The sequence below is a fragment of the Xyrauchen texanus genome, chromosome 28, assembly GCF_025860055.1.
Source record: "Xyrauchen texanus isolate HMW12.3.18 chromosome 28, RBS_HiC_50CHRs, whole genome shotgun sequence".
NCBI classification, from domain to species: Eukaryota; Metazoa; Chordata; class Actinopteri; order Cypriniformes; family Catostomidae; genus Xyrauchen; species Xyrauchen texanus.
Window position 1 is genome coordinate 3,851,060 of NC_068303.1, and position 27,499 is coordinate 3,878,558.

The window sequence follows — 27,499 nt, forward strand, 5'->3', positions numbered from 1 at the left end:
ATATTGTTTTTGTTTTTTTTATGATTATTTCATTATGACATAACATGCATGTACACGTTATTTCTTACTCGCTCAAGGTGGCGCTGATGTGTCAGTGATTCGATTTGATTTACATTTGACATTGCTAATTTGGAGAAGAAACAACATGAAAGTAAACTATAGCAAGTGTAACACATGAACACTTATCACTACTGTCATTTGTGTTTACTACTGAAATTTACTACATACTACTGAATAGTGTTTACTACTATTTAGACTCAAAGTGTCTGAGAAAATACATATGTGCATCTTATGTGTCAATCAATATGCCCAATATATGTTTTTGACAGCTAGTTTCATCTCATGAAATTTCGGTATGAAAGTAATTAATCCTGATCTATTTTAGTCCTGATTTGTTGCATTTTCTCTTTAAATATATGAAAAATATAACATCAAAATATCCATTTGTTATGGATATGTGTCGGGTCTCTAAAGACCCAAATATGTAAGAGTATGTATGAGTGTTTGGTGAAATTCTCATGCATTTAAGGGTTAAATGTGTTTCACACTCTCTTTTCAGTCACCATGCAGGCAGAAATCAAGGGGTGGGTCTGTATGGCTCTGGACCGCCTGGCGAGAGTCAGCAATGGGGTGGCCAGTACAGCAATGCCCCGCCCCCTAGAAACTACAACCAAGGAAACTACCGCCCACCTCAAAGAGGCGGTTACTCTTCATACCAGAGTGAGTTTTGCACTGTCAGATCACATCCTGTTTTAAAGAGGTAATGAGTGGATTCATTCAATTCTAATGTAGGGAAAAAATGAATTCAAGTGAGATTGGGCAACGAATCACAAAGTTCATTCTTTGCACTAGGGGTGGACCGTTAGGGGTTTGTCAATATCTAGAGGACGGTGTGGCCCACACAGAATCAGTGTCTGGAAGTTTCTGCAGAATCACTTTAGTTCTACATGATCTCTTCCCCTTGCATGTTCACTTATTCAATATTTTGGCACTTTGATTATGACTCTCAGCTCTGTTTAACACGGTTTACCATGTTTAAATCATTATGGAGATTTTCCTTCAAAATCAGTGCAACATTTTTAAAACTATTGGATATGTAAATTGTAGGAAGCAGTTCAGCCGATTGCATTTGCATTATAACAGTTTACATAAACAATGACATTATAAAAATGTACTTAACGTACATATAAACGTTTAAGAAATTAGCTTTTTTGCCCATTTACTCATCGGCTTGCTGGTCTAATAATCGGCCTATTAATCTAATGATTAATCGGCCTGACAGCTCTAAAGAGCCCAACAGTGCCGACCTACTCTTTCAGCTGTCTTGGTTCCTGAAGTATTTTCCCCATTCATTTTTCCATTGGGATATAATAAAGTCCTTAATAAACAAATTCTAATCCTTGAACCAAACCAACCAGCTCTGAAGTGAATCACAACATTACAAACTTTGATTTGAAGCAAAAAAGTATTTGAAAATCTTGGACCGTGTTATTGTCTTTAATGAGGGAATGAACTATAATCACTCGGCGCATTGTAAATGATGTAATCGAATTAAAAACTATGGAAAAATATAAAACTATTGATGTTAAGTGCAAGGAATATTCTTGGTTCAATACACGTTAAGCTCGATGGACAGCATTTGTGGCATGATATTGATTACCTCAAATTAATTTGTACTCGTCCCTCCTTTTTCTTTTAAATAAGGAAAAATCTTTATTACAGTGAAGCACTTACAATGGAAGTCAATGGGGCCATCCGTATGTTAAAATACTCACTATTTCAAAATTATAGCCACAAGACATTAATAATATGCATGTTAACATGATTTTAGTGTGATAAAATCACTTTCTAACCTTTTTCTGTGTAAAGTTATATAACATTTTACAACTTTGTTGCCATGACGATGTAATGTCAACAAACCCTAATGGGAGTGAGCAGTCGCTGAAAAGCTGTTTTGGCGCACTTTGTTTGCCGTGATTCTCTGATTGGTGGATTTTCTCCCTCAGGATCATGGGTAGTATAGTTATTCACTAATTCTACTATTAAACTATTTGTTTAAAAATTGAAGGAAATGTGTGGACTAGTGGCCTCTGCTGAGATTTATACCATCCATTAATAACCTTTGAGTGCACGGTAGGACTGTCTTAAAAGGTTTATAATTCATCCTTAAAATATTTTTCCCTATGTAGAAAATAAATGAGATTTTATTTTAATTTCCTGAACCAGACTGTTGCCCTCTTGGTCCATTACTATTATTCACATTCATTTTCGTGTTGAACGTTCAACCAAAAAGACTGAACATAATATATGAACCATTATCTTGTTTTACCTCATGATTTGGTGACAAAGAGGCTGACATAGAATGACAGCGTGTACAGTGACCATCTGTACACAGACCATGTTCCCCTCTGAACAGCTCCGGTCTCCCCATGCTGCTACTCTCACTTTGATGTGCCAATTTGCACTGGCGGCTTCCATTCGCCCACAGATTAGATTATTCATCATCTCATCTGTGGGCGAATTGAAGCCGCCCTGCTGCCACTTGATGCAAATGGAGGTTTGGGGGTTCTTGCTGATCACTGTAGCTCTTCACTCTGCGCTTCGCTGTAATACGAAACTCTGCAATTAAATGTACCCACGTAACCCACTAACTGTCCCGTATGTCAGTTATGTTTCCTTGAATAACGCAATCAAAGAAAATATGCAACAATTGAGACGGCAATTCACCATCTTTGATAACTCGTTCAAGAGTTTTGTATTTGTTTTTTTTACCTCCAGGTCTAAAATTATAATGTAGTTTAATATTGCAGGTATTTGTAATCAATAGGTTGTGAACCAGGTTTCTCTTTTTTTTAGAGTTTCTTTTCCGTATCAATTTGTTTAAAGAGTTAGTACAACCACAAATTATTTATTCAAATAGGGTTACCCTTTTTTTTGAACACAAAAGAAGATTTCCACCTTTCCAAAGGATGACTGAATCGGGACAGATGCTGTCAACCTCCAAAAATGACTAAAAGGACCATAAAAGACCGTCCTTATGACTTGTGTGCTGTATTCAAAGTAGTCTTCACCTAAAGTTTTGTTAATCACTGAAAATTCCCCCTTACCTCTGCAGCTCTAAAAGATCATTCACTGTTTCATATATTAAATATGGTGCCAGATGTTGTGACCGATTAAGAAATGTGAATAGATGTCTTTCGGTCTGTTCCTTTTAAAGCTATCGTGTGAAATCTGGAATTTAGTGATTGCAATTCCTCTTAAAGGTTCTTGGTCCAATTAGTGAGTCTTTTAATATTTTGAGGAAGAAATATTGTGTTGTAGGGGCCTGGGTTGCTCAGCGAGTCTCGAGTTCGAATCCAGGGTGTGCTGAGTGTCTCCAGCCAGGTCTCCTAAGCAATCAAATTGGCCCGGTTGCTAGGGAGGGTAGAGTCACATGGGGTAACCTCCTCGTGGTCATGATTAGTGGTTATCACTCTCAATGGGGCGTGTGGTAAATTGTGCGTGGATCGCGGAGTGTAGCATGAGCATAAGGAACATTGTGCACAATGAGCCACGTGATAAGATGCAGGGACTGATTGTCTCTGAAGCGGAGGCCACTGAGATTTGTCCTCCGCCACCCGGATTGAGGTGAGTAACCGCGCCACCACGAGGACCTACCGAGTAGTGGGAATTGGGAGTTTCAAATTGGGAGAAAAGGGGATAAAAATAAATAGTGCTGTGAGACATTTTGGTATTTATTTACATTTGTTTTCTTTTTTTAAATAGAGCCAGTTCTGAAAAACCAATTCTCGGTTCCAAACCTTATTTACAAAAGCAGTTTGATTTTATGGTGCCAAATATTTGTTCATTTTCGAGCCCCATTCACCTTTACTGTATGGAAGAAATGCAGTGTAAAAATTCTTTAAACCACCTAATTTTGTTTCACAGAAGTGGTCATATGGGTTTAGCGCAACACGAGGACTACTGAATCAAAACTGTTCAAGAAATTATCCAAAAATGACAGCTTAGTTCTAAGTCTAGAACTTCATATTAAACAAACCTGCATCGAAAAGATCATAACGTTACTCCCAGAAGCATCTTCCAGGGCTACCACAGGATTCTCTGTTGCTGTTTTGCTCTTAAAGCATGTCTGTGTGCGGTAAATCCTCATTAACTTTCTCCAGCTCACTGTCTCACTCTCTCTCCCTCCTGCGGTGTCGGCTCAATGCACAGTTCCCGAGACACGCTGAAGGCTTTTGTTAAACCTAATCAAAACAGCTGGTGTTAAAGGACCAACTAGTGTATTACAGTCCTGCCGTCCTGCGCTCCATGGATATTAATAAGCTGAATTGAGAGGTTCATTACGGGCTCATTAGAGATCAGGGTGTACGTCTGTGCACTAGGACAAATGTAATCCCTCTGTAAAGTTGACAACGCTATTTACTGTTGTGTTTTTAAATGCATAATCCTATTTGAGCTTTGTGTCAACTGGCTTTAACGTCACAACATTCAGTTTGTGGACTGTGCTCAGTGTTTATTGAGAGGAGGATGAATTGGCTGTAATTTCACCTTTTTCGTTTGGCTGGTTGTGAGATGAGCTAGGATGAATTAGATGATGATAATGGAGGTGTAAGTGGGTGGTCCGATCGGTCTTTCTGGTCATTAGATTGCAAACTGGATTTCAAAGGTGTTTATTGGGTGTAGAATTAAAGAGTCTGGGATATCTAACAGCATTTGTGGCATAATGACATTACCACAGAAAAGTTTCAACTCTATTAATGCTCTTGCACAAGGGAAGTCAATGGGGCAAGGCATTGCACCAGAGTTTTTTTTAAATGCACTAAATATAGATTCAATATATCCACAAGTCTATGGCTGGGAATTGATACAGGTTTTTCAATTAGATTCCGATTCATAAGCTTTAGATTTTGATTCAATATATGGGTAAGTTTTATTTATAATTACCCTTTTGCTTGTATATTAAATTGTCTCCCAGCTAATGCTGTTAATTATACAGGAGACCTAACTAGGTACAATATGAAAATATTAATTTACTAATTAATTATTATTAGATTTATCATTTTGGTGAGGTCACATTTTAGCTTTTTCAAATTGAACAAATCAATGCATTTAATCAATAGATATGGTATTGTATTGCATATTTTCGTTACATGTTTATAGTTTAATTGCGTAATTTGTACTAGTGTTGTCAAAAATACTGGTACCCCGGTACCAAGTCGGTACTCAAACAAAAAATTATTTACGATACCAGAATTTCTGAAGTTACCGGGGTACAGAGTACCGGGTCTACCTGGTACCCATGCAGAGGCGGGACCTTTTGAATGCTCGCAACAAGTAAAAGATTGCGGCAAGCAAAGCAGCTGCTGCTGCTGCTGAGTATCAACTGAATCATGTCGAAATGAAAAGTGGAAAAAGCCAGGTTTGGAAATTATTTGCATTTGAGGCTGATGAAAAGGGAAACATTTCACTAGTGAAAATACAATTACAGATATCAAGAATGAGCATTTTAACTAGTAAAAATGTAATTGTTGATATCAAGAATTGGCATTGTTACTAGTAGATATCGAATTCCTGACATCAATAACTATCATTTTAACTAGTGATGGAATTGTTGATATCAAGGGTTCATATCCTGGAAATGAATAAAAGTTAAAACGGCTTGCCATAGCTGAGAGAGACTCTGCCTCGGGGAACTCCTCCCTCGCGCGCGCTAAATGCAGCAAAATTAGAACGCGATTGCTCGCGACTTATTTAATCATAATATATGTCACTGTGTATTTCTTATCATGAAGAAAATTGGCAATATGCTGCTTTATTAATAAGAGAGCACTTTGCACATTAGTTTGGAAATTGTTTTTTATTAATTCTATTGTATGCTTGTTTATTTTGGCCTTTTTTTAGTACTTGGTTAAAAACTTAAATTAAAAGTTGCAAAAGTTGAAGCAAATCTTATATACGTGTTCAAAAATACTTTAAGCATTGTTCAGTTTTGTTATAATTAAAATATAATATATTTAAATTAAAGTGTTGCTCAATGGCATATTTTTGTTCTAAGTTCTGCTGCTAATATTTTGTAGACTTTGTTAATAAAAGTATTGTTTAGTAACCCGTTTTTGCTTTGGTACTGAAAATGGTATCGAGTACCGTGAAATTTCACTGGTATTGGTACCGACTACTGAAATTTTGGTACCGTGACAACACTAATTTGTACTGATTTACAGGTATTCATATGGATTTGTTGAACACATACTAAAAACCGGTACTGTCTCTTTAAGGAAACACGGCAGTTCTGTAAAAGTGTCTTTAAATTAGCGCATGTTAACGAGATACTCCCAATTACTTTATTTCATCTGTTCTAGGCCTTATTGTTATTAAATGATTGATTATAGGGTATTTTTTTAATCAACAACTGACTGTAACAAACAGAAAGGATATTAAGAGACATTCAATGACAAATTGGTCACGTGGATCTCATCTTTAGACACACAAAACAACTTTTACTCTCAAAATGCAGTGCGAAGTATCTCGCTGCTGACAGCTCCACCTCTATGCTTTACAAATTATTCATTGCTGAGTGAAATCTAAACATTTGCCAGCCAGTTGCCAGATATATAAAAAAAAATTGGCGCGTTGCATGAAATTTGGTTGCAAATGCGAGTGATTTCCTCATTGTACTGGAGGGTTGCACATAGAGTAAAAGATCGATCTTGGTGTTAAGAATTAATATCGAGATTGTTCAAATGATGATCTCGACGCATCAGGAAATCAATATTTTTACCCACCCCTACACAAGACTTATTAGCACATTAAATATTAATTTCAAAACATTAAACATGAGACAAATATGAAAAAAAATCTGCCTAGAAAAATAGTCCCACCTTTAACCATTTAGACAACTTGGCTTAAAATATACCTAAAAGTCTTATTAAACTTTACATAGATAAGGGTACATTTTATCACGTGTTGAGTTGGATGCAAGCTTTCAACTCATGCCATGACCATGTAAAGCCGATAAACCTGCATAGCTCGAGGTTTATGCACCTAGAAAAAGTTCCACCGCTGCACAACCATTTATGCAACTTTACGGTTTTCCTTATGAAACTATCAATCCTGTTGGCTTCTAAATGTCTAATTTTTATTTCTTTCCATCTTTACTCCTCCAAGCCCACATTTGTAAATGACAGCTTTTTCTTTGGCTGAAGTTCTTGTCTTTGTCACTGTCTCTCTCACACACATACACACACACTCGTCTCCGCTCCTGCCCCTATAAAACAAACAGCTCGAACCCTTGCAGCTGGTGATCACCTTGGCAACGGCGGATTGGAAAGAAGCCGCTTGCTACTTTTTTTTACACAAGTCCGTCTTTGTGAAGGACCTGCAGCTCTGGAACTAGAGCACTTGAGCTCGACACAGCGGCAGCTGATGAATGCTTATTTCATTGAGCACGGGAAGAAATGCAAATGTGGCACTTCTGATACTCCCCGTAAATCCTGTTCATATTACCAAACGGATTTCATCTATGCAACTGTTTCCCCTGAAATGAGAAGCCGACACATGGGGTTAATGAAGTCTTTTTTATGTATTTATTTTGGAGACCTTTGACCCATTCTGTTTTCCCAGTTTTTAAAATAAGAAATTGGTCTCCGTTAATGGACATGTTCATGGGAAGATGGATGGATGGACTCTGTTAAGAAACATCAGTCAAGCGTGGTCTGTATAGCATTTGAAATATCTTGTTTATCCAGCCACTTCAGAAAGTTATTGTAGTTTTAGTTTCAAAGTTCCCCATTGAAGCAAATTCATGTTATAATGAAACTAGATTTGGTTTTCTGAAGAAAATTAGTGGTGCGTGCCAATGCAAAACCCGCTGCCACAGTGCTAGGGTGTGTTGTGTGGTTGCCTGGATGTTGCTATATGGTTGCTAAAGGGTTGTAGGTGGTTGCATACCACCCGAAGTCTCAAAATGCAAACCACTCAACAGGGTGCACAATTTATCGTTTATGCTCGTTGCTACTTTTCAGCTCTGAATTTTAAACGTAAAAGTATGTCACGTAAATGTAAGTGTGTACTTGTATGAACATTTTATATGCAAAGCTAAATGCATTCTGCTGTGGCCTGGTGCCTACCTGACCTTTTTTATTATATATAAATAAATAATCATCCATTTTGTCGTTTTCACAGATTTCAGACAGCCTGGATTTAATCAGCCTCCCCGAGCCAATCCCCAATCAAATCCCAGGTAAGACAACTCCGTGTTTGTCCTTTACTTCCAGAAAGAATACATGAAAGGTATTGCAAGGTCTCTCATTATACACTTCTAAAAGTACATTTCTATGTTTGCACAAGATTATGCTGTGAGTGTCTCTATGTATATGTGAGCACCACAAACAAAATGCAGAATAAAGCAATAAGCCACACAAGAGCCCATGCGTTAGTGATTTTTACCACAGGTGTGTTCTTTAACCTCCTGAGACCTGAGCATGACTACTGTGTGCATTTTCCATTTACCTTTTAAAATTGTAACTAGTAGCACCTACGAAACATGCACTGAGCTACATAGAGATCTATGGGATACTCCCTTGCTCCCTATTTAGTGAACGTCTTAAACTCCAGTGTGCGTAACTCCATATGATGCTTCTGAAAGCAAAAATGTTGGGCGGCTGTGGCTCAGTTGGTAGAGCGGGTCGGCCACTAATTGCAGGGTTGGTAGTTTGAATCCCGGCCCACACGACTCCACATGCCGAAGTGTCCTTGTGCAAGACACTGAACCCCAAGTTGCTCCCAATGGCAGGCTAGCACCTTGCATAGCAGCTCTGCCGCCATTGGTGGGTGAATGCGTGAATGAGTCAGTGTAAAGCGCTTTGAATACCGTTAAGGTTAAAAAAGCGCTATATAAGTGCAGACCATTTACCATTTAAATCGATAAAAAATGGCATATCGGATGAAACTAGAGACACTAGTGTTTTGACTAAAACGGGTTTCGGTGTAAAAACGTAATGAGGTTTCTCACCAGATGTAGTTTTTTGGCGTTTCTCCCAAAGACAAACTCTGCTGTGATCAGCACCATGTTGTTTTGTCACACGACTCCATATGTGAGAAGTTTAACTTTTTAGTGACTTAAAAGAATTTAAGTTAGAATAAAAGAATTTATGCATTGCATATAGCGAAGCCAAAATGCAACATCTACGCTTGTGTACGCGGGTTCGCACAAGGTTAACGTCAACTCGAGTAACCTATTTTGTTGCTCGTGTTTTATAAAAACAATATGATGAAGACCACAATGTTTGAATAATTCCTAGTAATATAATTGATTATCTAAAGTGTAGGCTGTTTGAATGTCGCCAAGCAAATGCAGCTTGGTGCATAAATGGATGCTAACTCGACTTTGGGCAGTTTTAGCACGTAGGACATCTAGACAAAGTCTCGTTCTTGATTAAAAAAACAAATTCAAACTATGGCTTTTTTTTCTTTATTAGGGGCAAAATTGTTTGGTGTGTTTGAAATGATGCGACAACTGTGGGACAGTCGTGTTTTTGTTTTTAATTAAAACCACTTGCAAATCATTTTACAACAGATTTGAATGCAGCTCATCCGATCTGAAGCCAGTGTCGGAACTATACATTTAGTAAATAGAAAGAAACGAGTCACCTTGTTCCTCTCTGCTTTAGTTATCTTACAAGTTATTGAAGTTCTCCATGGGGGGGCTGGACTGGAATTAGTTTTTGTGCACGCTAAACAAATTTTCTCCTAAAGAGGTTTGCTGGGCTTAATGAGGCAGGACTAATGCTGTTGCAGTTCAGTGTCTCTTGTGTGCAGGGGCTACCATTGATTCTGGCTCCAGACCACTTCAGGGACTAATCAGCTTCTTTTAGTTCAACTTTTTAGGCCTGGCAGCCCATTGTAGCCCTGTGTCACCTTAGGTCAGTAGTTATTAGAGAGAAGTTTCTTGAACTGTTCAGGACCGAGCCGAATGAACCTGGAGAAGGGATTATGGATTCCTCAGGAAGATTGACCCGTTTCAGTAATGAGGGATGCTGTTCTGTCCAGCTTCCTCCTATAAACTGATAGAAGTTTGGAAGGTGTTTGAAGGTGACCTGGTTTGTGGCCAAGCACAGGTTGATGGTGTTATTCATAGCATTCATTAAGCGGATGTCTGAATAGTTTGTCGGTGGATGAATGAAGTGGATCTCAAACTCAGCTGGTCTTTGCATTCCAAAATGCTACTTTTGCTCGTTCAACAGAAATGTCATTATTTGTCTTCTGGATTTGTTTTCTTTGCTTCATATGAGCAGAATAATCGGGGTTCCCATAGCCATGGAAATGTCAGGCAACTGAAAATTGTGTTCATTTCAAGGCTTGGAAATTAATTTTTTTACGTGGAAATTTTAATCCAAAAATAAATAAATTCCCTTATGCTCTCTAAAATATTACAAAGACTGTATAAATTGCTATTTGTTAGTGCAATGTCTATTTTTTATATATCTCTCTCTCCTTGTCCAGGAATGACAAATTACTTTTGAATTTGAACTTTTTGCCTTATCTTTTACAAATGTATTTATGTAATTTTATTACAATTCTTCATTTTAACCTAAAACCTTGATGTTGAATTTAAAAAGTCCTTGGACAGTTTGTCAATAACCCATTTTGAGTCTGGTGATCTAAACTTGGAAAATGTAAGTTTTCTATTTTTTTTCTTATGCTGTCATCTGAAATATTTAATACATTTCTGTTTGCGAGTGCATAGAAATGTCTATAAAATTATTGTTTCTCCCAATTTGGAATGCCCAATTCCTAATGCGCTCTTAAGTCCTCATGGTGGTGTAGTGACTCGCCTCAATCCGGGTGGCGGAGGACGAATCTCAGGTGCCTCTGCGTCTGATACCATCAACATGCACATTTTATCATGTGGCTTGTTTGCACGTTACCGCGGAGAGCTAGTGCGTGAGGAGGCTTCACGTTATTCTCTGTGGCATCCATGCACAACTCGCCACGCTCCCCACCGAGACCAAGAACCACATTATAGCGACCATGAGGAGGTTACCCCATGTGACTCTACCCTCCCTAGCAACCGGGGCAGTTTGGTTGCTGGCTGGAGTCACTCAGCACACCCTGGATTCAAACTTGCAGCTCCAGGGGTGGTAGTCGGCATCAATACTCTTTGAGCTACCCAGACCCCCCTATAAAATTATTTTCTAATCCTAATCCAGTAATCACAATTGCCTGGAGAATTCAGTGTAAAAAAACTTTTTAGTAATGATTTATAGTGTGGGAAAGTAAAGACTTCAAACGTATTTCTCTGAAGATATGAGAGCCCTCACTGGAAAAATCCAAGGTCAATTTATTAGATTTTAAAGATAATCGGGCTGCATGCTTTTTCTAAGTAAACGTACTTGTCTGGCTCAAGTAAACTCAACTTAATTTAAGTAGTGTTGACTAGTTACAAGTAAACTTAACTCATCTGTGATTTAAATTATCATTGTTTGGATTTCATCATTTAAATTTGGTTATAACATGTCTTATACATTGTAAAGGAAATTTGTAAGTTAACCATAGGGCACACTGGACTTTACTCAGTACTTGGTGCGCATAAATCTGCACTTTTGTAAAGTTCAGTTGAGTGAAGAAGAATGGCTTGAACTTAACGGTCTCAAAGTTCACCAGAGGTAACCATAATCACCCTTGTGGTGACTTCACAACTATCAACCAGCTACAACAAAACAACAACAATAGTGATAAGAAATATATATAACTGCATTTTAAAATAAAACTCCTTATTTTACTACACAAGTTCCCTTGTTTGACCAAATATACATAAATTATTCAGGCTTATGGGTATTCCACACAGCTACAATTTTGTACATGATAATTTTGAGTTGGTAATACTCAAATCCAAATTTTAAAGGAAGTAAATATTTGAGTTATGATTCCAAAAGGTGACATTTCAAGTATTGTTTATAGGACCACTTAAATGTTTTTATTAATGACAACTTTAGGGTTTAGAGTAACGGTAACTTGATTAAAACTAGTAAGAAGTGTAAAAACTTGAGTTTAAGTTGAGTAAACAATTTTATTTTACAATTTGAGATTAATATTTCTATTTACAGTTGAGGGTCGATGGTAATGGTCAAGTTTATATGTATATAAGTGAGTGTTTTTGACCAAATATGTTTTCAATCTTCATAACCATCCTGTTATTTGTGGGGAGGTTTTCATTAAGTTGTCTCTCTATAAGTGAATGAGATTGATTGTGGACTTCATGAAACTCTTGAAGGCAGACATGTCAACTCTATTTGAGAGATGTTTTGTATTGTTTCTTTGTTTAATAGTTTGGTCTGATTTCCACAGGTTCCAGCAGGGAGGTCATGGTTGGGGTCGGTCCATGCAGTCTCAGGGCACTGCGTACCAGCAGAACCAGCAGAGGGGACAAGGAGGCTGGAGACCCCCTCACAATCAGCATGACAACCGCAGAGGTGGACCGCAACAGCAGGTCTGAGCACCTTGTAACAAATACATTTTTTTTTTTTTTTTATTCAGGGCTCAAGGCTAAACATAAATTGTCCTTGTAATTGGGTTTTTGACCTGAAATACTTTTGGAAAGTTTACATTTCCTGTGGTACGGCATGCTCCATCTCCATCTTAAACTACTTTAAACAGCATTTTGATCATTATTATTCCATGCACCTTTATGCACTCAAATTATTTAAGGCCACACGGGGCATATTTGTACTTTTAACTTTTGATTTGTCACCACAGAATCATTTAAAATAAAATTATGGAAGTCAAAGAAATGGTGAAAAGTTATACACTTTAACAACTCTTGATTAATATGCATCAACTGCTTTTTGACCTCTGATCATCTAACCTCTTTTTGACTTTTAGGGGTCTAATTCTGGACAGGGTTATCCCATGCCTCCAAAACAATACAGATGGACAGATTAAACTCTCAGCCTAAAAACGGCTTCTTTTTTTATTCAATGCAACATTGTCTCTTTTTGCGCTGTTGATTTGTAACTGTTTTTTTCTTGTTTTACTGACTAAATGTTCTTATGTATTGATTTTTAAGAATATGCCTGTAAAACTAAATACACGAGACGAGACCACTGAGTTTGATGTATTTCTTGACTAGGATGGTGTGTTATATGTGTTGATTAATTCTCCGTTTTATAATTGTTTTACTCTCATAGCGGAATCAGTGTTTTGTAGCGTTTTTGTAATCTTTAACTGTATATTCATATCTTATTGTCAATTATAGATGCAGATCAACATTTTGAGAGACCATTAAAAATTAGATCAAACAGTGGAGTTGACTGGAATGTATGAATATGAGTAACTAGTAAATCGGGACAATTGTGGTGCATTTTCTATTTTTGGCATATAGAAAAAAAGATATTTTGTTTAAATCAATTAAGGTATAATTGAGCAGCTAACAAATAAAGGACTCTTTTCAGCTACTTAAATTCATTCTAAATGCATTTAAATAATTCAAGAAATCTTGCAAGTGTCCTCAAATGTGTTTAATAAAATCTTAAATTAAATTATTCTGGTTGTAATGGGGAATTTCATAATCGGTACAATTGTCGCGGTAATATCGAACGATATTCCGTTAAAATTGTTATTTTATTAAAACAGATTTTTTTATATTTTGTCAATTTTCTGAACTCTTATTTCGGATCGGAATTGGCCTCAGTTACGCTATTTGGCACGCGTTTTTATTATTATAATTATTATTCATATTTTGTATAAGCTTCGCAATTTACTATTCCACCTTTTTGATTTGTTTTATTGGATACTGTTTTTTATGCTAATAATTAAGAGAAAAAAACATTATTGATAATTTAGTACTTTACTAACTTTTTGGAAACAACAACAAAAAAAAAAATTCAAGTGGTTTATTGTAAAATTCCAGTTGGGTCTCATATGTGCAGAAATTTTTTTTTTTTTTTGCTTACAAAAGACTTGAAACACTTCTTTGTCCAGTGTTGGATATTTTAACAACATTTAATCTACAGATTGATTTTTACAAAAGCAACAAAATCGATGTGGGATTAATCGCATCACACTAGTCTAGTCTTCATTACAGAGTCCACATCCGTCCTCAAAATGTCATTCAATAATGATTAATGTCAGTCCATAAAATTCACATGGGCTCAACACATTGCACCAGACGAGTGCTGTTTAAAATTATTTTTTTTAAAGTCTTGGAAAAGTCAAATATTGTTCCGTTTCAACGGATTTGTGAAACATCACCATGTTCTGCCGTACAGCAGGTTTGAGTTCACCATACTGCTGGTGTATTCAATGAGCGCTGCGTCAGTTTGAGACAGGCTGTTCATGAGAGGTGGACTGGGTGACATCTCCAAATCTTCAGCTGAAACCAAAGTCTCACTGCTCATCACATTCTGCACCTGCTGATGGACAGGTGTCTCTGTGTTGGAGCCGTTCTGACACGGTTTACCGTCCTTAACGAGCACAGGCACGGCGACGCGCCTCGGCGACTGTTGCGCGCACATGTTTCCAGTGTCCCCTTGCTGCTGTGGGGACGCTTTATCCTTCGCTTGGCGTTTCATTTTATACCTGTGGTTTTGGAACCAGATCTTCACCTGGGTCGGCGTCAGGTGAATCATGCTGGCCAAATGTTCTCTCTCTGGTGCCGACAGATATTTCTGCTGTTTAAATCGTCGCTCCAGCTCGTAGACCTGCGCTTGAGAGAAGAGGACGCGCCGTTTTCTCCGTGGCGCAGCGTGTAAATTCACCAGAGATTTAGATTCATCCATTCCTGTTAGTGTTCCCATGTTCATGGCCGTCGATGGACCCATAAACCTGGAAACTTGAGAGAACAAGAAAATTGTTAATATTATTATATTAATTGATTTTTGTAATTTAATGTTCCTTTTAATTGTGGATATGTCAAAATAGATTGTCATGGAATGACTATATAAATATAAATATATATATAATTTTATTTTTTCTCTACAAAAAAAACTATTATTTTTCTTTAGCCAAGACTTTAAGAAATGTGTCTATAAAGACTTTCTGAAATAAATTGCGACAGTCAGCCATGGTCGCCCCTAAATGTACATAATTACATATAGGAGATAAAACAAGCCAAAAGAAATCGACAGGGTAAGAAAGGAAATTAGAGAAGAAATAAAAAGAAAATGCAATGTCATATCTAATTTTTTTTATTTACGCATGTAAATTTCATAAATTCCTATCCAATTTAATGGAGTCATCTTTTACAAATAATAATAATAAAAACTTAAATATGTTCACTTTTAATAATAAAATTTTCTTTAAATTTACACTATTTAATTTGATGGAAATTTGTTATGAAATTGAAATGCAGAAATCATTAAAATAGGCTTAAATATCTAATTTAGTGTACAGAATACTGGTGTGTACAGGCAGGAGATATATTTAATCCAAACTTGCTATTATTATTATATATATATATATAATCCGACAATTTATTTTTATAAATAATTATTTGTGATATCCTAAACTATCGTGTAGGAAATTTAGAATAAGACATAAATATATTCAAAATTTCAAAAAGCATCAATAAAATGAAAATGTACATGTAAAACACGGGTTGAACTTACTTGTTGGATATCTCGGCTCTTGGGTCGAGCCGTACCAGGTCGTCGCCGTTGCGCTGTTCCGCATGCTCTCCTGGTACGACGGCAGGTCTCCCATGGTGCCAATAGTCCCGTTGCAGTATCCTCCCATGGCGGTGTGTGAGAACTGGGAGTGGGGCATGTGGTAGGTGTTATGGCTCATGCTGTGCTGTTGCAGGTTTGCCTGAGACATCTGAGTCTGTCTGTAGAGAGGAGACGCCAGGCTCGCTGTGCACTCCATGGCTGCAAACTTCTTGAAGGTCTCCTCAATCGGGCTCAATATATCGCTCACTGAGAAAGGTGTTGAATGTTTGGGGCTCAAGGACATGGTTCAGCCCGCAACTGAGTTTGCCGAAGCTGCCACAAGCCCGTGGATGTGCACGCAACCACCAGATGCCAAATGTCCACCGTGCGTAATCGGGTCCAAATGCTTGCCCTTGAGAAAGAGGCGAGTCCTGGACGCCTATTTCTGTCTTATTCTTGTCTGACTGCAGGTTAACGACAAACATGAGGGGCGGAGCAATGCGGCAAACGAGCCACTGACATCCTAGCAGAGTAATTGTAGAAAATATACCCATGAAACAAAAGATAAGCAAAGAATGCCATCGGAACGCTTGCATTTGCAAATGTGTATCATTTTGAGCTTTAAAGTGGCATCAGGGTTTTTTTGTGTTTTTTTTTTTTGGTTTGTTGTTTTTTTACATTAATCTAAGCTTTCACATTATGATAAGTGCGGAATTTCCTGCATGCTCCTCCAAACATCTGACATTTCTCTTTATGCACACTTGAGTGCACAGTTTAAGATTTAATGCGCCAGAATCGGATATTGAATATACACTGGAATGGCTTAACAATTAGGATGCTACTCGTAATGGTAGTTTATGCTAAAATCAGAGGAATGCATGCATTTGGTTGGAAATTACCACACTAAACAATGCATATATTAACTATCATTTACTGTGCTCGATATTGAAACCGTGAACACTGAATTAACTCATTTTTACCTGAAATATAAATCCTAGATCATTGATTTGTGCAATAATTTGTATGAAACTAACATGAACATAGGGACTATCTTTTTCACAGTTATGCGTTAATTGAACTTTGTGGATTTTGGTGATAATTTATAATAATTTAATTAGCAGTTGAGCTTACAAAGTTCACAAACTCTTCCTAAATGTGTTCTGTGTTACTACATTTTTATTTGCGCGTATTTGATTAAATTTGCAAGATGTAATAATATCTGAAGTCCGACTCACGTGGCTGGAAATATCGAATATTTCACTATGCAATCGAGGAACCCTTAGCCAAAGAATATAAAGTCATGGGGCATCTCCAAAACCCAGTGGTGTGTTTATGATTTAAAAAGGCGCATATTTATATTATTAGCCTTGAAGATCGGAGACAAATGCACAGGTTTCAAATAAAAACCAAAGTATATCCGATCATCTCTAAGGGTCTCTTAGTTTATAGATGTAGATATTAAGAAAAATTTCGGATTACTCTTCTGTTAAAAATGTAATAATAATAATAATAATAATATGAAAATGCATTAATTGTTACAATCGAATAATAATATTGGAATGCAATAATTATGTTACAGCAGCCCACCGAACACGCTTGATTAGATTACACCTTCCCGCAGGTCAAAGTCTGTTTATTCCTATTTATTCAATCGTTTAATATTCGTCGCTTTTTGTTTTAGCTCGTTAAGAAGCTGGGCAGCTCTTAACAATTACACAGACGTTTTTGTTATTCAAATGAGTCACTATGGAATAAGATTGAGCATTAACAAAAACTAAACCTAAAATAAATAACTGTTCCCGGTGTGGCGTCAACACGATCACAAAAGACTTCAAATGTGTATTGTGTTTATTAGTTTTACCACAGAGGTAAAAAAGAACCTGCTACAAAACTGTCACCACTACTGAACTAAAAGGCATTATTTCCGAAATACTGACAAAATTCGTTTTGAAAGTCTAGAGGCGCGTGATGTGGATAAATCAAAACATTTTAGATCACGCGCAAAAAATAAAAAAATTATATTTTCATTTTTTTTTTAAATTTGTTTCCAAAACATTTAAATAGAAATACGGCGGAAACAAACAAGCCAACGCCTATTTATTAGCAGTTTTATTCATTATTTTTGAATAAAATTAATGAATTTTATTTTTAGTTTTATCAATTCATATTATTAATTGTATACCTAGACGCACACACACACACACAATATTGTTTTTAATGTTGTTAGCATAAGTTATATAATAGTTATAATATTTTTAAGATTTACTCATTATAATTTAATAACAAAATTCCATCAAACTTTATAATATAATATTTCTTCAATTAATTACATTTTAGTTAAATATTGCTCAATTTAATGTTATAGAAATAAAATGCGTTCATTTTAAAATAATTATTTTAATTAAAATAAATCATATTTAATACTATTAAATATTTTTGGAGTGTTGATTTATTCTCACTGTTTTATTAAAAATGAAATCATTAGTTTTTGTTGTACACCAAACAAGTTTGCTCCATAAAGGCGCGAACGTTTGCTTCATTAAATCATAGAGCTGCTGTTTGATATTCGGTGCTTCGAGGTCCGAACCAGAAACGAGAAAACAAAGAGAATGTCTTTGTTTTATGTTTCTCTAAAGGTTCTGGATGAATCTCCAGGTGTACATGTGGCACTGTGGCGCACTCGAGTACACATTCCAGCCTGTGATGAGGTGAAAGGTCCAACGCAAGTGACAGAGCACTTAAACAGCCTTTCTTCTGCTGTCTCCCGCAATTAATGTTATTGAAGGACTGAAATGATGCTAATAGTTTTGCAGAACACATTTGGCAGTGTGGAAAGAGTATACCAGTTTTTAGTTTTGCCATTGCATAGCGGATAATGGAATAGCGTTTATGAAATGGTTAAAAAGATAATTTGGAGAATTCCCTGCAGAGATTTCAAACGAGGTAAGGTCTGAATGATTGATCATAAAACCATTAGCCTTTATAACAGTTTAAATGCCTCTTCTGTATTTCCATATGAGCTCCGTGAACAGATCCCTCCAAAAAGACTTGAGCTGTTACTCTAATAAAACTAACTCTGGAGCTTTGACCCTATATTTGGGTCAAATATGTTTAATGGAAGTTAAGAAAGAAAAAAGCTCCATTACAATCTATGTTAGGCCAACGTCCAACACAGTCTTATGAATATTTTATGAGTTGGCTATTTCGTATGATTTTGTACGATTTCATCATGTGCCAATGCCCGGATGTGTAATGTGGATGTAAGCCCGAGGTTCGCGCACAAAGAGTTAAGGACATGCTTATTAATATTATGCACTTACCCAAAACCCTTATCTGAACCTAACTGATCAGCAGAGTGTGCAAACATGACAGGAAGCTGTTGTGTGTGACAGAAGGAAGTAATTGTCCGGTATTAGATGGGAAAATGTCCAGCGACGTCATTGGCTGCAGTAAAAGCCCTACAAATTCATAGGCGTGCAGTCATTTGATATAGTATGAATTCTTACGATTTCGCCTCTTATGAATTAGTACGATTTAGCCATGACGGTGTGTAGCAAAATCACTCCATTTCATTTTCTAAACGTAGTAGGCCTTTTATCAAATATAACTAAATATGTGACATAACATTCTCATCATTTAGTTAAAGATGAAGGCAACAGGCAGAAACGCTTTCTAAACAAAGCTCAATACATGGATGTTGGAAACCATTCATTTCTAACAATTTTTCTAGACTCATATTTACTTTTATTTACCAAACATGATGGGGGAACAACACTTACCTATACATCTATTTAATCATTTAATCGTTAAGAGGTCTTCATTTTAGTGGGGTTTCATTTTATTGTAGGCTACCTCCGACAAAACCTAGACACAGAGATGGAAGTAAATGGTGATAAATTCCCTACATTTAATAGGGAATTTAGGTTATAATTTACAAGCGTACATGTGTTGTCATTTTAGATATACAGTTAGCAGGATAATCTATGCTGGATTAGCAAACATTGGTGTCAACAGCAACATAAAAAAAGCACAAATCAAATTGGCGACAAAGTTACAACCAGCAGTGATGACTTCATTGCATTGTTCCACTTTATCATTATACTCAATTTTACGAATTTAGAATTTTCAAAGTTAAATGGAACGTGTTGTTGCAACATTTTACAGGGAGTGTCAACCGCCAATTGAAACTGAAGGTAATGTGCAAAGCTTAAAGGCTTTATAAAGTATACAAACATGCCAGTTAATGAGTTTTAACATTTGCTACCAAAACAACATCATCACATCATCTGATAAGATTATTTTCAATGCAAATGCACTCCATAGACACTCTCTTTGTGAATAAAATACTACAGAAAACACATGGATGATAAAGTATATTCTGGAAGAATATACAAGATGCAGAGAACAAAAAACTGAAAACCTTCTCACAGATCCGGATCACGTCGAACTAATAAAACCCCACCAGAACCTAGAAACAGAGCAAGCCAAATGTTTTGAATCAACAAATAGAAATATAATATTTTCCCTTATAAAAATCGTTATTTTGTAAATAAAATACTAATTATGCAGAGAACATATTCATGTCTAAATCCAATAATATCCTATACAATAACATGAATCTTCATTTATCATAGAAAATGATTCTATTAGAAATTAAAAGTAAAATACTGAAATAAAACATTGACTGAATTCTTCCTGTACATTCAGACTGAAAGATTACTGCCCTAACAGTATATACAAATACATTTTTCTGAATTATACTTTTAAAATATGTATTTTATTTATATATTTTTTTATTCATATTTATACGTATTGTTGCATGGATTCACACCATCTGAAGTCACAGCACGGGCTTTTAATTCAGTTGTATTTCATTTTGGATATTTATGTGACTGATTTAGTATTTCTGTCACGTCGTTTGCTGTAACACACGAGTGATCAATAATAATCATTTGCATTCGTTAAAGGTAAACTGAGTCTGTTTGTTGCTCGATTCCTAAATTCACAGGGGATGAAAACGCACGTGAAATATAGAAATGATTTACAACAGGACACAAATTTGATGAAATATTGAAACGCATAACAGGAGAAAACATTCTAGTCATATTTCTTTGAACACAATAATAACAGCATGAATTAGAAATGACTTTAACTCTAAAATGCTAATTACATTATTTTACCCCCATCACGACTTGGATCTTAAAGTAATCTTGACATTTTGCAAACTAGTGTCTGTAAATTTACTTAGTCTGCCGGTGGATTGCAGTCCTCCACAAATAACAGCCACATCTTTATGTTTTCATCAATCTTTTCACATTTAAAACCCTTGAATTAACCTTTTTTTCGTTGACTTGAGTCCAAATATGTCCCCTACAAAACGAAGAGATTTTAGGCCATGTTCTCTGTGCTGAATTCACATCTGACCTCTAATCTCCTCCCCTCCTCCAACTCTTCAGATGAGCTCTCCGTCGGTCCTTTCTCACATACCTAACCACCTTCTCTCCCTCTTTGTCTTTCCTCTTCCCCCTTTACCTACACTCTCTCTCCCTCTCCGGTTTAAATGAGAAGAGCAGTAGGCCTAGGCCAGGCAGCTGAGCTCCTCCAGCATTTGAAGAGGCGAGACCCACTCGGCCTACATTAAAGGCACAGTTCAGATCACCTGGCAACCCCAAAACTAACCTATTTAAACCAGTCCACTAGATGACTAGACAGACAGACAGACAGACAGATGGAGATAGATAGATAGATAGATAGATAGATAGATAGATAGATAGATAGATAGATAGATAGACAGACAGACAGACAGATAATAGATAGGCAGGCAGGCAGACAGACAGATAGATAGATAGATAGACACACAGACAGACAGACAAACAGACAGACAATCAGACAGACATACAGACATATAGATAGATAGACAGACAGACAGACAGACAGATAATAGATAGGCAGACAGACAGACAGATAGATAGATAGACACACAGACAGACAGACATACAGACAGACAGATAGACAGACACGCAGATAGATAGATAGATAGATAGACAGACAAACAGACAGACAGACAATCAGACAGACATACAGACATATAGATAGATAGACAGACAGACAGACAGACAGATAATAGATAGGCAGACAGACAGATAGATAGATAGACACACAGACAGACAGACATACAGACACGCAGATAGATAGATAGACAGACAGACAGACAGACAGATAATAGATAGGCAGGCAGACAGACAGATAGATAGATAGATAGATAGATGGACAGAGATAGATAGATAGACACACAGACAGACAGACAGACAGATAGACAGACAATCAGACAGACAGACAGACAGACAGATAGACAGACAATCAGACAGACATACAGACAGACAGATAGACAGACACGCAGACAGAAGGACAGACAGATAAATAGATAGACAGACTATTTTCATTTTGGGTAATGTATTATAGGTAACATTTGTTTTTGTTTTTTAAATAAATATAAAGTTTACACATAAACATTCAACACATCATAATATAAAATAAGGTGTATTACTTTCCACATCATGTCAGTATATATTGAGATTTAACTCTAAATATGATCATATCTGAAGTTTCGGCCAATCACTGTGATAACCTGCTATTGTTACCTCGAGGACCTGATCTAACCTTTAACAAATGGTTTTGTTGGTAACCATATATTTTCAAGTTTCATATGTTTTTAGTGATGTTAAATCGTATATTTGATATGAATAAAGCCAGTTAATTTAAATGTTACCACATAAAGCACTTTTTTTTCAATACACATGCATCTTTGTCAACGATTGATTGGACAAAGTGACGTCTGTTCCTTCCCTAACATTTGCTGAAGTAAGCAGATGTTTTGTGTAGATGTTTGTCCATAGAAGAGTCCTTGAGAAAGCTTAGTGCATTCAGGTACGTCCACACACAACTAAATTACAAGGTTTTTTTGAAGGAGGCGTTCAAGGTCAGCAAACACAATCATATTGCTTGGAAAAGGAAAGTTCTGGATCAGCAAAATTACAACATCTCACCCACCATTACTTCAAAACATATGACTCAGAAAACCAGCCAAAAACCTCTCATGAGAGATGAGGAGAGTAATGCAATGCAAATCCAGTCTCAAAGCAAAAAAAATCACGTAGGCCTACTATAGATATAGCAGAAAATATATAGATTCATATTATAGGTTATGATTAAATAGCAACTATTAGGACTAGTTTGGTTCTCGTAGGTGTGGAAACACCTGCATAGATTTCTTCACGTGGGAAAAATGAAAGTAATTCCAGTGATGCAAATCTCATATGTGTGCATTTGTTCAGTTGTCTTCAGTGTGCAGTTTGGATTGATGGTTTACTATTTATGTTTTGCTCTGTCGCCACCTGCAGGCTAAATAACGGTACATGTTAATATTCAACACCATTTTACAATCAAAACAGCTTTATAAGTTTGATAAATTGTTAGCCTATGTCTATATATATATATATATATATATATATATATATATATATATATATATATATATATATATATATATATATAGACAAATCCATCCACCTCTCCATCACGTGACCTCATATTTATAACCATTGATTGCAATTATCTACTGACAAATGCATCTGAAAAATAGCCTTAATTGCTTTAACGCTATCAACTCACTAGCCCAGTATTTTCCGATATTTTCTGATGTTTTATTATCAGAACTATCGATTACCGCTGCGTGAACGAATCACTTATTAGCCATATAGGTTAGCTTGTAACAGAGCGCTGGGTGGAGCATTGACCCATAATCCATTGAAACAAATGCAGCAAATTCATCCATCTTATCGTCTTTAACCCTGTGGATCAATTAAAAAAATTGCCAGTATATAATTTATTAATATTATTTTACTCTTTCAATTAGTTAATTTTTTCAACCAACATCAGTCTTGATCATAACTACCAAATATTAAGTATTGTCAGGATTTTAACCCTTTAAATGCCAGTTTGTTTACATAATGCCACTGTTGTTTTTTATGAATAAAGCACAAAAAATGAATTTTCATGTACTAAATGCAAAGGGGATTTTTGTGATTATCACTGTCTGGGATATGTCAATGATTAGCAACAACATTTATTTTGATGCATTTAAATTTTTTGTGCAGTGTCAGATTAAAAACAACAACAACAACAAAAAACACTCAGGACCTTGTGTCAAAAAACTGCCATAAAAATATTCGATATTAATATATTTTTCCACTTTCTCTGAATTTTTTTTACCAACATCAGTCCTGATCACAACTACCAAATATTCATTCATTTTCAGGATTTTAACCCTTTAAATGTTGGTTTGTTTACATTATTTTATTTTATTTTTACACACACACACACACACACACACACACACACACACACACACACACAGATAACAGACACTCTGACACCCATACCAACACACCCACACAATTTTAGCTACATCATTTATTCAATTGGCTGCGGATGACAGAAAATAGGGGAAAAGCATGTATTTGCTCCATAGGCTAAATATGAGAGAAATGGCGGCATCTGGTGGAATATATATAAAATGTTAAGCCGGGGCTCCGGAATGAAAGCATAATATCGTAGAATTCATTGGCACCAAATCAATTTTTAATGGGTTTCAATGGGGACATTTTTCTCCTTAAGGTACTGAGTATAACTATTTTGTGTACACAGTGTGTTATAGATGAATTATAAAAACTGAGGTTGAAATATAAAAATTCCCCCCAAAATACACAGCTTTGAAATGTATGCCGTTGGCATTAACACAGCCAAAATGATAGAAAAAAACTAAAATGACAAAAGACAAAAATGTCCCGAAGATCAGACAAGGGTTAACAAGTTCAACACATGCATGTGCAGTATTTGAATGACTAAAGGTAAAGACAGCTTCTGACCAAAAGGGTATCAAAACACAAACAGTACACAAACATAGGACCTTATTCTCAGTAGCGCCATCTTTCATTTTTGACGGGAATGACAACGATCCTGTGGATGGATATCCTATATATGGACTTAGGCTACAGGCTTTTCAATTGTTGTTTAAAGTGTTTTATATTGTTCCACTGCTGAAACATTGAACAACATACTTCTAAGACATTTCAGTTGACAAAAAACATGTGAAAATATTGAGTAAAATTAGATGTGTGCCTTTAAAGAAACTGTTCCCTTGATCCCTCACAGCCTCGTTTTCATTAAGGTGAAATAATCATTCTATAATAATATAATTTGATTCTGTATTTTCTGTCAGGTTTATTTAATCTGTCACTGGAATCAATACAAAATTGTTAATAACAAAAAAAAAAAAGAACCCGGAATCATCAAATTCCTTTTTATTCCTATCCACATGTCACAGTGAATTTAGTCAAGTTGTGCATTTGTTTAATGTCCGCACAAGTTCATGTGAGAACTGACGGTTTTGGTGCTAAAAAATGCAAGCCACTCTGAACGAGCTTCTCTCATAGCACTCATGAAAGCGCAACATTAGGATTTTCAATGAAAAATTGCTAAAATTACAGGTTGTTTTTCATCAAAACCTATCGTAGATCTTCAGACTTTAAGACTTGAAATATAACTCAAGTCACATGGACTACTTTTATGATACGTTTAGGTCCTTTTTTAAGCTTTAGAATAAGGCATTTTCCACTGCCATTGTATTGATAATATCTAATTTTTTGTTCTGCATTAGAAAGAAAGTCATACAGGTTTGAAACGACATGAGGGTGAGTATTTGATGACAGAATAAACATTTTTGGATGACCTATCACTTTAACAACCACATATGGCACATTATGACATTGATATTGGCAATAGAGAACACATCTTCAGTGGTGAACTGAATCCTAGAGTGATCATATGCATTTCTTGGCATCTTACAGGAAGTTGCGATACAAACCTACTCCAGATGAACCTCCTGAAATGTTTCGAGTGGTGGAGTTACCTCAGAAGCCCCACTTATGTAAAGTCCAGTCCCTCAATAAAGAGGACGCTAACTCAGAGGTCACTGTATACTATGTGTGAGAACACACACTTATGGAGCTGCTTGTGATGCATATGGAAGAGCCCTGCTTTGATTTCCTGAGAACAAAGGAAATTCTTGGGTATCAGGTGTACCCTACCTGCCAAAACTCCTCCGGTGTCCTTGGCTTCTCCGTTGCTGTTGAGACTCAGGCAACCAGGATCAGGTCTGACTTTGTAGAAGGTAAAATCGAACAATTTCTGATAAGCTTTGGGGAAATGTTGACCAACCTATCAGACAAGGCTTTTCAAACTCTAGTGACTGCTCTGATCAAGCAAAAAGAATGCGAGGACACTCAAATTAGGGATGAAATGGACAGGAACTGCATTGAAGTCGTCACTCGGGAATATGTGAGAGACTCTATAAAGAAATTGAGGTACTGAAAACTTTTACCAAAGACATTTACATTTATGCATTTGGCAGATGCTTTTATCAAAAGCGACTTACAGTGCACTTATTACAGGGACAATCCCCCCGGAGCAACCTGGAGTTAAGTGCCTTGCTCAAGGGCCCAACAGTGGCATCTTGGTGGTGCTGGGGCTTGAACCCCCAACCTTCTGGACAGTAACCCTGAGCCTAAACCACTGAGCCACCACTGCCCCAAAGACAAACTGGTATCTTTTTTAATGGACCACAGCAATGCAAGCAGTAGGAAACTAAGTATACATGTGGTCAGATTTGGAGTGGAGAAGAAAGAAACTCATGGAGATGATCAGACTTCAAGTTCCTCGTCAGCCACAGAGACTCAGGATGGAGGAATGAAGAATTCTTCATATGGGAACGTGTCCGTGGTGACCTTTCTCCCTGCCTCACTCATCCTCGCCAAAGCCACCATGATAACAGACATCCAGGCATTCATGTCTTCCCTACACCCCTACCACAAAATCCTCCAATAAGACCCAAGAGCCGTGGCTACCTCAGTCCAACAATATTGGGAAAACTGTTTTGGGTGGTTATTTGTCTCAGTCATAAATGACAATGTTAATAAAAGACAAGTTGGTTTTACTTTTAATCTATGAACTCTGTCACTTGAGCAATATTAGACGAAACTCTATATGTATAGGATGATCATGAGGGATAAACGTGTTTAAAATAAAAGTAAATATGTAGACCGAATGTTGTAGATTTGATTGAAGATGAGGTTAGTGGCTGATAGAATTAGGGGGGAGAATTTTTTAACTTGAAATCTCTTCTCAAATGGAAATGTAGACTCAATCCTACTGAAGAAATCAGCTGGTTGGCTGGTTTGAGATGGTTGTTGGTAGACCAGTTGGTCTTCAACCCAAAATCCCTCTAAAACGAGACAATTGACCAGCCTGGGAGACTAGCCAAGACCAAACCATCTTAGGCTGGTTTTAGCTTTATTTATTTTATTCTTTTCAACAGGGAAAGTCTTGCCTCAGCTTTTGTTGATGTGGCATCTAGTATGTTTTGTTCAACTGTCTAATCATCAAATGTTAATTTTAATAAATAAAGCTATGTAATTAGACCACAAACAACAACAACAATAATAGTCTTATGTTTGAATATGCATGTCTGCATATTCACTTCAGTAAAATGTTCTAAGAACACAGCAGATCTATCTTTTTTCGTTCAGTTTGTCAACACGACACCAACATAGAGCTAAAAAACAGTAGCTGATATTAAAAATAGCTTTACATGTTTAACACAGATCTAGTAACCTGCTTAAATTGGCAAAAACAACCTCCCAAACTATTACCTCACAAACATAATGCAAAAAGCAACTTAATGAAGACTCATGCACTTACAATGTGTGCTTAAAAGAACAATTGTCCTTTGTTTTTTCTGC

At 36.4% G+C, this 27,499-nt stretch overlaps 2 protein-coding genes across 2 annotated transcripts in view; one reads left to right on the forward strand and one right to left on the reverse strand.

Moving 5' to 3' along the window:
* xrn2 (5'-3' exoribonuclease 2) overlaps positions 1-13,300 on the forward strand; it is a 37,555-nt gene extending 24,255 nt beyond the window's left edge. Inside the window, exons 28-31 of the mRNA XM_052095320.1 lie at positions 560-720; positions 8,182-8,239; positions 12,346-12,487; positions 12,880-13,300. Of these exons, the coding sequence (XP_051951280.1) occupies positions 560-720; positions 8,182-8,239; positions 12,346-12,487; positions 12,880-12,939 (421 nt within the window). The 3' untranslated portion in view covers positions 12,940-13,300. The remainder of the gene's footprint in view (positions 1-559; positions 721-8,181; positions 8,240-12,345; positions 12,488-12,879) is intronic.
* Positions 13,301-14,222: 922 nt separating this feature from the next.
* On the reverse strand, positions 14,223-16,032 carry nkx2.4b (NK2 homeobox 4b). Its single transcript, XM_052095323.1, has 2 exons — positions 15,603-16,032; positions 14,223-14,827 (listed from the first exon to the last, which is right to left on the reverse strand). The coding sequence occupies exons 1-2, from the start codon at positions 15,943-15,945 to the stop codon at positions 14,244-14,246; spliced, it is 927 nt and encodes a 308-aa protein (XP_051951283.1). The 5' UTR covers positions 15,946-16,032; the 3' UTR covers positions 14,223-14,243.
* Positions 16,033-27,499: the final 11,467 nt, after the last annotated feature.